At 35.7% G+C, this 14,265-nt stretch overlaps 1 protein-coding gene across 1 annotated transcript in view; it reads left to right on the forward strand.

The window, feature by feature from the left end:
* Positions 1 to 2,999: 2,999 nt before the first annotated feature.
* thbs4a (thrombospondin 4a) overlaps positions 3,000 to 14,265 on the forward strand; it is a gene marked incomplete at its 3' end in the record, with an annotated part of 33,060 nt that continues 21,794 nt past the window's right edge. The window contains 8 exon segments of the mRNA NM_001114424.2: positions 3,000 to 3,236; positions 3,594 to 3,791; positions 5,607 to 5,854; positions 7,046 to 7,163; positions 7,918 to 8,000; positions 9,307 to 9,361; positions 9,513 to 9,682; positions 12,253 to 12,390. Coding sequence (NP_001107896.2) covers positions 3,158 to 3,236; positions 3,594 to 3,791; positions 5,607 to 5,854; positions 7,046 to 7,163; positions 7,918 to 8,000; positions 9,307 to 9,361; positions 9,513 to 9,682; positions 12,253 to 12,390 — 1,089 coding nt within the window. The 5' untranslated portion in view covers positions 3,000 to 3,157.

Below are 14,265 nucleotides of genomic sequence, written 5' to 3' on the forward strand. Positions count from 1 at the left end.
ATTTATTATCACTCAGAGGTGTTGAGAGAAGAGGAGGAGTTAGATGACTTCATAGAGTTAGATCATTTCATGGGGTTCCAGCCACAGAACAGACCCCTTCCTCTTCCTTGTTCCACTAGCTGAGGATGACTTGAATCCACCCTGGATCCACCTAGGGCCCTTGACTCTTGGGATATGGGAAGCACTTTGCCACCTTAAACCTCTGTCGCTCATAGTCAAACTTGTGATGAGGCAGAGACTGGATTTTCTACTACTTTGCTGGTTTGGCATGCTGATGAGGCAAACAGGGTTTCTGGAGGCTTCTGCTGTGCGCTTAATCTAAATGCTTCTGGTCATATGCACCAAAAGAGGTGAAGCCACTCAAAACAGATGAGGAGCATTGGCCTTCATGTGCATTTAAGACTGGGGGACTCAAATAGGGCAGAGATTGAAGGACATGCAGCTGCTGATCCAGTGTGAGGCCATTTGCTTGCATTACAGGTTCACTGCAACACTCTTTCTTTCTCAGCAGGAAGAACAGCAATGGGAGAGCCGAACTGTGTCTGCCTTCAGGGAAGGGAATGACTTGAGAGTGTAGATGGGAGATGCTTATGTTCTCGCAGTTAGATAATGAAACATAAATGAGAATAGTCTCTGTGTGGGACTGGCCAAGACAGGAAACATCATGTCATTTTTATCTGCTAATCTGGGGCCGGGTCACAGGGACAGCAGTCTTAGGAGAGAACTCCAAATTTCCCTCTCCCCAGACACTTCCTCCAGGGGGATCCTGAGGTGTTCCCAGGTCAGCCGAGAGACATAGTCCCTCCAGCATGTCCTGCGTGTTCCCGAGGCATCTCCCGGTGGGACATGCCGGGAACACCTTCCTTGGTAGGCATCTTGGAGGCATCCGAAACAGATGCCCGAGCCACCTCAGCTGACTTCTCTCGATGTGAAGGAGCAGCAGCTCTACTCCAAGCTCTTCCCGGGTGACAGAGCTCCTCACCCTATCTTTAAGGGTGCACCCTGTCACCCTGTGAAGGAAACTAATTTCAGCCGTTCAGTCAATTTTATCCTTTTGGTCATGACCCAAAGCTCATGACCATATGTAAGAGTAGGAATTTAGATTGACCAGTAAATCGAGAGCCTTGCCTTTCGGCTTATTTCCTTTTATTACCACCGGTACATCAACCACATTATTGCTGCCGCTGCACCAATCCGCCTGTCAATCTGACACTCCATCCTTCCCTCACTCGTGAACAAAACCCCAAGATACTTGAACTCCACCTGAGGTAAGGACTTTCCTGCAACCTGGAGATGGCAAACCACCTTTTTCTAGTGGAGCACCATGGCCTCAGAATTGGAGGCGCTGATTCATCTCCTGTGTCATACTCTGCAGCAAACCGCCCCAGTTCATGCTGTAGGTCCATGTTCGATGAAGCCAACAGAACATTGTCTGCGAATAACAGAGATGAAGTCCTGTGGTCCCCGAACCGGACCCCCTCCAGCCCAAGGCTGCGCTTTAAAATTCTGTCCATAAAAATGATGAATGATGCTTGCCTATCATCATCATTGTGCAGACTGGCACTGCACAGGGAGCATTTACGATGTGACATTTAAAACAATGCCAGTGGAAATAGGAATTTTGCTGAAAAAAATTTGTTCTGATAATGCTCATTTTTTTAAGGCTAGATGGCCACAGGAGAGTAATTGGCAGACTTTTCAAGTTAAGTTGAAGTGACCTCGTATCTGAGTTTCATGTCAAGTTATTACTTGCAGAAGGAGAGTAGAATGTAGGTGTGATAGGCCAGCTTGTATAGAACCTGGTCCCACCCCTCCGGGTAGGCTAAAGCACCATTGGTTTGTGCAGTTATATAAAAGTGAACAAATCAGGCTTCAGTATTTTGAGTTAAAAAAAAACAAAACGTTTTTCCCAAAAAAGTTTTCCCATATGCTTTTAAACACAATAAGAGTGAACTTTTAAAAGGGAATGCTGTCACCTTCTTGTCTTTCCTCTGGCATAAACTCTAAAATGCACATTTGTTCAATGCAGTGTGTCGTGTCAGCAGCAGCCCACATCAGAAATGGATCAGTTGGCAGTAGTAGTTCATAAATTAGCATCTTTAATACATTGAGCCAGTAGCAATGATATTAAAAACTAATCATTTTTCAGCCAATACTGATATCACATATATGATGCAACCGTTCATTTGCGTACCTACAATATATGCATGCAGTACATGTTGTCAATAGTTTATTGTTCACAATGCCAATTACTGTAATTTTGTCGGTCCTAAAGTGTACAAATTTATGTTAAGGTAACTTTTTTGGGTGACGTTGGGGAATTAGATATACATGCATCACATAATAATTCTGCCAGTAATGGTAGACATAATAATCTTGTATTCTAGAGTATAAATCGTATGATACAAATAAATTGTGGCTAGTCCAAAGTGCGGTAGATCATCATGGATAAGATGTTAAGTTGAAGTCTGCTAACCAGTTGTCATAATTAGAATACCAGTTTGGTGTTTTCTTGTTTAACTGCTGTATAAAACAAGTACACATGCTTGCAGCTTTATTTAAGAGTGCAGGGTGCAATAAACAGGCAGTTGTAGAGCTAATGTGCTAAATGCTTTCATTCATAGTTTAACTGATTTTCCATAACTCATCTGTCGTAACACTTAAACCGGCAGGACTCAGCAGGGACATGTCAAGCCAGGTTATTCCTGTAATTTTTTTTTTTTTTTTTGGCAGGACAGTTTGTTTGGTTAAATGCAATCAGATTGTTAAAGTATGCCATGAATATCTATGTGTGCAAATCCACAGTTGCATCTTTCATCGAAAATAATAATTAATGTAACAAATGCCTGAACATATGCATCATTTACCATCATTACCAAAAAACTCCAGGAAAGTTTTGATCTCCAGTAATATGTGACTTCATTCGGGTAAAAGCACAGATGCGTTCTGGAGGAGGTGCTTGGTCACACCTTATATAAAGAGAGACATCTGAAAAGCGTAAATCACTGGCGGACCAGTCTGGTTCTTGTTCGTCTGCAGGGAACAGGCAGTTCTGTTTTGACGGCTACTAATCAAGACTGAATCAGGAGGCAGAGGTGAAAAAGTTTTTGCAGGAATAATATATTTGACTAGATTTCTTTTTTTACATAAATCCACCATGAGTATGTGGACAAGAGTCATATTCAGTTTGCAACTAATTTTACAACTCCTTGACAGAGTGAAAAGCCAAGGAATCGGTAAGAGCTTAAACTTTATTTTGAACAGTTTGGAAGAAGTTAATTGGCATTTTATTTCCATGCATTTAAAGATTCATTTTTACCTTTTGCATTGCTTACTGTACATGTAAATAATAATAAAAACATTTTCGATTCAGCATGAACATCATTTCCTGTTGCTGAAATGTATGAAAAGACAATATGCATGTGTTAGGACAGTCAATTATCACCTAATTAATGTTATTAATTTTCTGGAAATCCCCTTGCATGCAGTTGGATTAATAATTTTTGAAGGAAATGTCATTCAAAATTACCAATTGATCAGAAGCATGAGTAACTGATACAGATCTGTTAACAAGAAAGTATATTATTCCCCAGTTTATGATCTTCTGGTGTCACCGGATTGCTTACCAGACCTTCTGCAAGGAGGAATAAAGGCAAAGAATATGGACAATGTTTTTATCCTTGCAACTCTTCAGATGCAGAGCAAAACACCAACACGTGTCTTTCACATCTTCAATGCTCTAGACAACACTGATTATTTTGATTTCACAGTCCAGGGGAAACTCAACAGAGGTTTGTCTGACCATGTTCAGTTATGGAATGATACTTTGATGTGGAGTGCTGGGTAACAACTGATTACAATTAATCTGTATTGTGTGATCTGACTGAAAAATTTAAATGATTGTAAGTAGAGTATAATATTTTTTGTAACACTTTTTTTTTTTGATGGTCCATTTGAGTATTAGTAGACTGTCTGCTTAATATCTGTTGATGCTGCTTCTTCAACAGACATTTAACTGACTATAAGAAACTTTGCAAGTACATTTCAACTTACATAAATATTAACCCCAACCTAACAGTCTACTCATAATCTGAATTAGCTGATATGCTAATGCAATGTAACTTAAATTCAACAAATGGACCATCAAAATAAAATGTGACTTCAAAGTGTAAAAACTACTCATAATGTTTAAAGTAGATTTAGTGAAAATGGTGGCGTTCTGTTAAATAGTTTTTTTTTTTTTTTTGTTTGGTGTAGATTTAATTAAATAAAACAACCACATGGAACACCATTGTATGCTTGCACAGGTTCATTTTTTTCAAAGTGCCATCAGAATTTGACATTTATGCACGATACAGCGATCTTGTTCATTTTCACAGATTTGTGAAAATGGGATCATTAGTTATTTGTTGATCAAGACAAGTTGTCTTTATTTCAGTTTTTTTTTTTCAAAAATCAAATGCTCATAATCAGACTACAGTTCATTTGAACATACTCATCTACTTGATTATGAGATTTGAAAATGATTAATAATTTATTAACACTTTTTTCTCTTTTTCATTTCTCCTCTAAATTTTATACTGAGTATAAATATTTTAAACAGTTTTCAGTTTTCAGTTCCCGCTGGATTTACTGAAATCATTTAACTTTTGAAGAAACTCATGGAAAAACAATACATAATCATTCGGTATTATTGTTTTCACAACAGTAAATATCCAATCACTTCCATCAAATCCTTCATCAGTTGAATTATTTGGTTCATTCATTCATTCATTTTCTTGTCGGCTCAGTCCCTTTATTAATTAAGCACGTTTTTACGCAGCGGATGCCCTTCCAGCCGCAACCCATCTCTGGGAATATTAATTGGTTGAAATAATTAAATTATTTTTTCCCCAATATAAATATGGTACACAGTATGATTAACATTAATCTAAAAGTAATCCAAAAGCAGTCGTAATACATTACAATACATTACATTATTTTACTGGTTACTAATTTCATTGTGTAATTTGTAATCAGTAGTTACAGAATTTTTAACACATCTGCCCAGCACTATTCACTCAAACAATATCTGCTTGTTCAAATTTATTTTTTATAATGAGCTGAATCAACACAATTCTTGAGTTTCTTGGGGGTATAACTTAACTGTTTTATGTTCAATCAACTTTACTTTGTAAAAACAATTAGGTCAACTTAAATGATTTGTGTTGGGTCATCATGAAGAAATTGTGTAGAACCGTGCATGTTTTTCAGTGTTGATACACTCAAGAATAACTTTTGCTTGCTTTTAAACTACTTATTGATACTGTAAAAAATGCAGGGCTCCACACAATTCATTCATGTTGTCACAACACAAATCGATTAAGTTAACCTAACACTTTTAACAAATTTATGTGGATTGAACAAAAAAAATTAAGTTGGCCCAATGAAATCTCAAGAATTGTGTTGTTTCAGCTCTTTTTATTTAAGTAGTTTGAACAAGTAAAAAAAGTTGAAACAACTTAATTTGTTGGGGCAACTTAATTGTTTTATGTTCAATTAACCTAAATTTGTTAAAACGATAAAGTTTTTGACCCTCGTGCACTAAATATTCTTTCTGTTCACAGTCATTTTGAAATATCTTAAAAGCAATGGAAAGGTCGGGACAACAACTTTCAATAAAGTGCCACTGACAGATGGTCAGCACCACCACATACTGCTCCACTTCAGCGGCCTGCAGCAGGGAAGCTCCGCCACGGCCCTCTATGTGGACTGCAGGTTGGTGGACAGAGTGTTGGATGTCCCGCTGGCCTTCAAATCACTGCCACAAGGCCCCAAACGAGTCACACTCAAGACCCTGCCAACCTCGACCCAGGTAACCCAGAAAACAGAATAATTATTGGCATTATTCTGCTGAGTTTTCTCCTTCGTCACTTTTAAGCATTCTCAGCGTATTATTGAGCTGAAGTGAAACCATAAATGAAAGTGTATTTATGTAAACATTCTATTAAAATATTTTAGAATCTGAAATTGTAGAATCAAAGCCATTTGAATAACTAAACTATGTTCCAAATCTGAAGCTGATATCAACAAAATTGTGGTTGCTATTAAATGCATTCCTGTCACAAATAGATTAAAGGGGTAGTTCACCCACAAATGAAAATCATCCTCAATTCACTCAAGTGAATTCATAATAGCTCTTCTATCACAAAACAGTTGGAAAATATGCAACCTCCTGGAGGTTAATAGTTTATGATTACTAAAATACTAATATTTTAGTTATTAGCTTTATTTATTTATTTATTTATTTATTTATTTATTTATTTATTTAATCATTCATTCATTTATTTTATTTTATCAAGATATTTAGTAATTTTTAGTACAGAGACACTGACAGTTATCGGGTTTTAAACAGACAAATTTTAGATAATAAGGAGAGAAAAAAGCACTGAAGAAAAAAGGTTCACCAATTCTCTTAAAAACTGAATCTTTTTTTCATCAATTAAGAAAATTAAAGCAGTCCTTTTGGAGGTCAAGACAAAGGAGTTGTGTGTTTTTATTTTGTGTAATCATGATTTTGTTGTACAATTTTGTTGGGTAGCACAAAAATATTATATACAGAATATTATATACAGAAATATATTTTCTGTATATCATATGCAGAAAAATATCATATACAGAATGCTATTAAACTATTAGAATTACCATATTTGATCCATAACCAACAGAAGATTCATGACAGCAATAGCGTTAGTTGCAGCAGATTGATTTTACGACACAATGTTAAACAAAGTTTGAACATAGAGGACAATCTCCAAGTCTCTAAAATAAACCGAGAATATTCTTGTGCTGCAAACATTGTGGTCATCATTCTCAATAAGTGAGGTTAAGCTTGTTTATATAGTTCCTATTGGTGTGTGTGCTGTTGTGTGCAGTGTTTGTATGTTTATAATCACCTACGAGGTGGGGGTCATGAGTCACTGGGCTTGTTATTTTGGGGGTAGTGAGCTGAAAAGTTTGGAAACCCCTGGTATAATTTATGTGTGAACATGTCTTTGTGTTGCAGGATACCCTGTCAGATCTTAAACTTGTGCTTGATGAGTCCATTGATAATGTGGTGGAGCTTCAGGACTGCAGTACACTTTCAGAAATGACTGAACAGAAAGAAACACTGCAACTGCTTGGTAAGGCTGATGCTTCTCTGTCTTCTGTGCACTCTCAGAAATAATGGTATGACAGCTGTCACTGGGGTGGTACCTTTTCAAAAGGTACATATTTGTACTCAAAGGGTTCATATTGGTACCTCAAAAGTATATAATAGTACCTAAAACTTTAAGGAGGAACACTTTTTTTTTTTTCACTTTTTAAGTAATACGGACCTTCGAGGTAATAATATGGACCTATTAGGTACCACCCCAGTGACAGCTTACTTTCCTTTATTTCTGAGAGTGTGCCTTATTATTTTTAAAGTTCCCATTAAATAAAAAGTTTTTTAAATGTTAGTATGTTAGTTTTAATGATATCTACTGTATAAGCTTGCGTGCTAATAAAAAGTGACAAAATAAACGTTTTGGAGATCCAAAGCTTGATATAGAGACCCAAAGCTTGCAGTTTGTCACTTAATGGATAAATATATTTTTTTTTACATCACCTCAGTTGCTCATCAAATATTGACCAATCAGATGCTCTCTTGTGTAGGACATCTCCCGCCCCCTTCAAGATAGATCTCATTTGCTTTTCATTTGATGCTCTTGAGCTCAATCACTCTCAGTGGCAGAGCAACGATAACAAAATGCTATTGGCTGTATTTTAAAAAAAGGGTGAAGCTATTTATGTGCCATCCTCTCTTCATGGTTCAGTTGAGATTATGTCAAACAGAATAAAACTGCATATATTTCAAAGCACTTGACAGGACCTTTATGTTATCTGTTTTTGAAGGAACAACCTCGAAGGTAGAAGCTGGCCCGATGTTTGAGCTCATGCGAATGATTCAAGAGTTGAAACAGAAGGTGGATCAGCAGGTATCTTTAATTTGTGTCAAGAAATAGTTCCTTAAAGGTAAAGGGTAGTTCACCCAGAAATTATGTCATCTAGTAATCACACTGAAGCTGTTATGAAAGCTGTATGACTTTTTATCTCCATTAGAAAAATACGGATGTCAGTAATGAATTGTTCTTTTGAGTTCTCACTAAATCAGCTAAATAATTCTGTCATTTGGCTTCCGTTTTAATTGAGAAAATCAGTGATTGCATATCATCACACAGTGCTAAAGAAAACTTGGAATGCTATTTTTTTTTGAATGACTGATTTTGTTGCTTCAGTAAAACTCCTGATTTCATTAGTGGGTCATTCTTAAACTGCTCCACACCTCCCATTCAAGTTTGTACCAACCTAATGACATTCATTCGCCATGAAAGAAATATTAATGCTCAATTCAGGATCAATTTGTTGACTTTGATTCTGTTCTTCTCACTGAATCAGTTGATTCATTTGACAGTATCAGTTTGAGGGATTCATTAATCAAGCTTCAATTCTATGAAGAGATGATGTTCATTTATGAATATCAGCTTAAATTTACATCTGGTCCTCACAAAAATGCAAATAAATCTACAGAAAACGTGTGTATGAAAAGAGTAGTATAAAAAGTTTGTGAAGACTTCCATTTCGCATAGCAATAGAGAGACAAAAAAAAACAAAAAAAACGAACAAACCTCTAACATCATGACTTTTATTTCTTTGACAATTACTGAATGCCAGATTTAGTCACCGAGTTATTTTATGCCAACAAATCAGTTGAAATTATTTATTGTGATTTGCCATCTCACTGATTCACAGTGTTGATATTATTGAAAATCAAGTGATAAAAAATAATTGTGATAAATGCGCTGTTTTTACACATTTTTTTGTAGTTTAGAGACTTTAAATTCAATGCATTTGTGACCTTAGTAATTCTTAAAAATGCTCAACAAAAGTCATTCAGGTCAATAAAAACTACTTATTTCTCTGTATAGGAGAAATTGAGATGCCAGATTACATTTTTCTTTTGAGTCTGATTTCTTCAATGAATCACTCCATTCAGTTCACAGGTGATTCTTGGTGTTCATGAATCAGGCTTCAAATCACTGATTCGAAAATGAGTTTTAGAGGCCTTTAAAAAACTATGAATTAACAGCATTATTATCATGAATAAATCTGAAAAGGTTTCTACAAATGTCATTCAACACTGAAATGAAGCAAAGTATGGCAGACTGCACATTTTTTTTTGGTTGAACTATCCTTATATTTTCTCCAGAACTTTACCATAATGACCATCTGCTTTTATAACAGACCAAAGAAACAGCTGACCTGAAAAAGACCATCTTGGAGTGTGTTCCATGTAACGGTAAGATTATTAGAGAAGCAATAACGAGGAAACATTTTGCTTTAAAAATCATATCAGACTCAGCCAAGTAGAATTTAGTTAGAAGAAATATTTTTAATTAGGATTCTGAAGGTGTCTGACAAGTGAACTCAACTATTCTTAAACATTTCAGGATTAGGAGGACAAACACATGCAGGACTACAGAATAAAAAGCCGTCCAATTGTGGACCAGGGGTCTGTTTTACACAAGACTTGTGTGTTGAAAAAGCTGACGGTGTGGACTGCGCACCATGTCCTGAGGGTTACACTGGAGATGGAGTCCATTGTGAGGATGTAGACGAGGTTAGATTTAACTTTCAGATTTATTTGTTACTAATCTAATGCTGATGATACACGGGGCAACTTTTTTGAGCAATGTTGCATGGCAACTTTGAGAAATGATGCTATGAATGGACAACCAGGTAAGACGCAAGGTAATTAATTAGGCCAATTGATTACAAATACAGTATTGTTGCCCATTCTTAATATAAGTAGTCAAACAACAGCGAGCTGCAAAATTACAGAAACATTGCTCAAACGGTTGCCCTGTGTGTCATCAGCAATAGGAAGAATTTATATTTATTTCCAAAACACAATCTTACTGCAATTCGCAACTTTTGATTTAGTGACTAATTTGTATACATTCGTATATCTCATTTGTTCAATTTAGTATGATTTGCTTATCCTCCAATGACGGTTGGGTTTAGGGGTGGGGTAGGGTAGGGTGCCACACCTCCTTTTTAAAATCATACATTTTTGTATAACTGAACTCATTACCAACTAATCAAAACGTAAAATAGTTAAATTTCCACGTGAGATCAGGCTGTTCTTTACAGTGTATATTTAAACAAAAGCTCAACATTTAAAAATACAGTATGTTTAATGTTATACATGAATCAAGGATGAAAAGTTAAAATCACAAATTAAATCACAAAATTAAATCACAAAAGTAAATTAAACCCTAGTGCTTTAAAGGAAATAAAAATGTATATATTTTAAAATGATTTATTTACAACGACCCAGCCGAGGCTCAAATCAGCAACCATCTTGCTGTGAGGCAAAGTCGCTACCCACTGCGCCACCATGCCGCCCTTAATTATTTTATTATTTATGCATCAACACTGAGATGTTTAAATTGTGTGTTTTTATTGTATAATCACATAATACCAGTTTAAATGTGTCACAATAACCGTTATTTTTGTATATAAACCTGTTCAACTGAATGACATTTTGGAAAAAAGAAACTCATAAAGCTTTGAAAGGGGAAAAAAATTATGTCAGAATGTTCATTTTTAAAATAAAAAGAGGTGTCTTTTATAGTAATGTCAGTAGCAAATAATGTGTATTTTTCAGCACATTTATCGTGCATGACCATACACCCAAAGCACTTCACAATCATTAGAGGGAGGTCTCTCCACACCACCACCAGTGTAGCATTCACTTGGACGATGCGACAGCAGCTAAGGGGTAAATGTGCCAGTGCGCTCACCACACACCAGCTATGGGGGAGTGGAAAGACAGTGATAGAGCCAATTCGGTGGATGGGAATGATTGGGAGGCCATGATGGTTGAGGGCCGATGCAGGGATTTTTAATGAACAGAGAGAGTCAGTACCTCTGACCTTTCATTTGAATAAAGTTTAAATGCAAATTAACTTTATGCACAAAACTGGATTATCGCATAAAAGACGTGCGAATAAAGCAGCTTTTCCATCCAATGAGTCAAATCGAACAAAATTGTCTCTTCCTAATTAACTGGCGCTAAATATCAACAGTAAAAATGGAAATTGCTACGATAAGAGAAGCTTCGTCAATCTTTTCTTAATTTAATAAATGACTTGCGTCTCAGAAGACAATCCCGACATACAGTGAACACGCGGTGGCGTTTGAAGGCGTGAGACATAGAGCACAGATGCTTTTGATTCTGGAAGTCATTAATAATATAACAACACTAATACTAAGACAAGGCGTTTCAGAATGACCAAAACAACATTTCATATGTTTGACAATGTGCTCAGCCTGCTGGTTTGTCCATTCGCATGCATTTTTATCGTCACATGATCTTTTATAACAAAGTCGCATGACCTTTTTTAATGCGCTTACTGTAATTTGTGCGATAAAAGTGTTTCCATCGTAGCTTATGCGCATATTTTCTTATCGAATAAAAGTTTATCCTACTCAATTATACGCATATGTTTTTTTATGCGCATCTTGGCATTTCCATCATTCGTTTTTTTATGCACATTTCTAAAATGGGCAGACAAATAGGTGGATGTAAACATAGCTATTGACAGTTTTCCCTTCACTATACTCATACCCATTAGGAGTCACACAGACCACAGGTTGAGCGCTCCCTGGTGGCCTCACTAACACCACTTCCAACGGCAACCTTTTCCCATATGCTCTCCCATCCAGCTACTGACCAGGTTCAGCCCTGCTTAGCTTCAGTGAGTAATCGGTCTTGGGCTGCAGGGTGACATGGCTGTGGCTATCACAATGAAAATTGTATGATTTTTGCTGAAAATTTTGATCTTTAAATGTATCTTTGAATGAACTATTGTATGTTTATCTATTCACTCAGCGTTTAGTTGTTTTTATTTTTTCCATTACTCACTGCAGTATCTCTCAGACTGTTCAACACTCTTCTTAACAATAAAAATTGTACAGGAACACATAATGATTTATTAACATTTTATCAGGCTATCAATTGGGGCTTTATTAGGCTAATTATTGTTTAAACGATTGCGTAAGTTCTACAGGATTCCCACTGTGGATTTTATAGAAGTTTTCACATCTTGTATGACTTCATGTACTGCTGAGGATTGATTGTGAACACCATAAATCCAGCTAATGATATAAAATGTTCATTTGCAGTGCCAGTTCAACCCATGTTTCTTCGGTGTGAGGTGTGTAAACACTGCACCCGGGTTCAGATGTGAACAGTGTCCACGAGGCTTCAGCGGTCCAGAGGTCCAGGGTGTTGGCGTTAATTACGCCCAGACAAACAAACAAGTGGGTAATTGAGCCAATGCTTAATTAAATCACATTTTCACGCTCAGAAAAAAAACTGGGAGGCTACCTTACATGTACTGTACCTTAAAAGATATAGATTATTCAGGGTTATAACAGTCCGGTTTCACATGTACATACTATGTTCTTATATTGATTACTTGAACTAGATAATACGGTGCTTTTGTTTTAGAACAAATAAATGCAACACTGGTTGCATGAATGTAAGAGTTTATTTAAAAATACATATCCAATCTTTTGAACTGTATTGCTATATAGATATAGATAATAATAAATAGATATCTGGGTCACACTTTACAATAAGCTTAATGTTAATGTATTCACTAACATGATGCAAAAATGAACAACACTTGTGCAGCATTTATTAATCATAAGTCAACATTTACTAATGCGGTATTGACATCCAAAATCACGCTGGATGACATTAGTTAATGAACTGTGAGCTAATGAAGTAAAAATAAACCACTTTATTTTCATTAACTTGCGCTAACAGAGAATAATAAATACTGTAATAAATGTTTTGTTCATTTGTCTGTTTGGGTTAGTAAATAAATGCAGTAATTAGCATGAATCAATAGGACTTTATAGTAAAGTGTTATCGATATTTGTTATTTAGCTGTGAATACAAATTCTATTAAATTCAAGTTTACGTGTTTAGCGCTTTTCACAATAGCTACTGTAAGCATAAATTTTAAGCAGCTTCACAAAAAGTGCACATCATTACAGTACAGTCAAATTAAAAAAAAAAAGTTTAGTAGTTGTGCGTAAAACTGTCAATACATGTAGTCAGTGTATATACAGTGTCCTTGCAAAAGAAATAATATGTAATTAAGATGTAAGATACGTTCATGTCACTTATATCAGAATTGTAAGCATTGTGATATGTCGTGATACTGAATAATTGACCTATTATAAACAATGATATTTTGTGCCAGTCTTTCATGTCCACAACTGTAGCACTATCATGTCCAAAAATACAGTAAAGAATACAATTTTGTTAGTGATTTTAGGGTAGTATTTAGTCCTGTTTTGCATGTTCCTACACTGTGAATATTTAAAATATTAATAAAATATGATCAAAAAGTCAAGTCATATAATAAGTGAATCAGGTTCCAACTTTATTTTTTAAAGTTATACAAATTTTAACTCACTGTTTAAGTCAATTTAACTGATGTAAGCAAATGAAAAATTTAAGTTAGCAACAATTTGTAAGTGTCATTAAACGAACTGCGTAATAAGCTTAACCCTAAACTCCACCTACAATATGTAGGTAACATATAGCTCCTTATCTTTTTAAGGCAATTACACTGTTAAATTACATTAAATAAAAAATACCATGAAATAAAGTGTTTTAGTTTCAGTGCTGTGACAGTACAGAAACAGTTTTAAATTTTCACAAATGCCCAGCCAGAGCCACACCTGCAACTTGGTGACGCTAACACCACTCCCACACTGGAGGTCAGAATTCTCCTTCATCAAAAAACAAACCTCTTTTATATAATTTCACCACATCGTAATTAGTCCTTACATCTAATGTTGATGAACTCATTTGTTGAAGGCAGTGACGACAGAAGTAAACAACTGTATTTTCAAAGTGCTATTTAAAGAACAACTTTTGATTCAACGTTTTATGGTCATACTTTATTTTAATGCACAATTCACGCTATACAGTACGTAAACTACTAAATAAGACGTTTAGCTCAATAAACTCCCAGTTAACTTCTTATTAAAAGTTAGTAAGCTAGTTGTTGGGATTAGGTATTGGGTAGGGCTGTAAAATACTAGTGCTAATAAACAGTTATATCTTAATAATAGGCAGATAATGGGCCAGTAGTAAATAGTGTGAGTGGTTGCTTA

This window comes from Danio rerio, chromosome 5 (genome assembly GCF_049306965.1).
Source record: "Danio rerio strain Tuebingen ecotype United States chromosome 5, GRCz12tu, whole genome shotgun sequence".
In the NCBI taxonomy this organism is placed as follows: domain Eukaryota; kingdom Metazoa; phylum Chordata; class Actinopteri; order Cypriniformes; family Danionidae; genus Danio; species Danio rerio.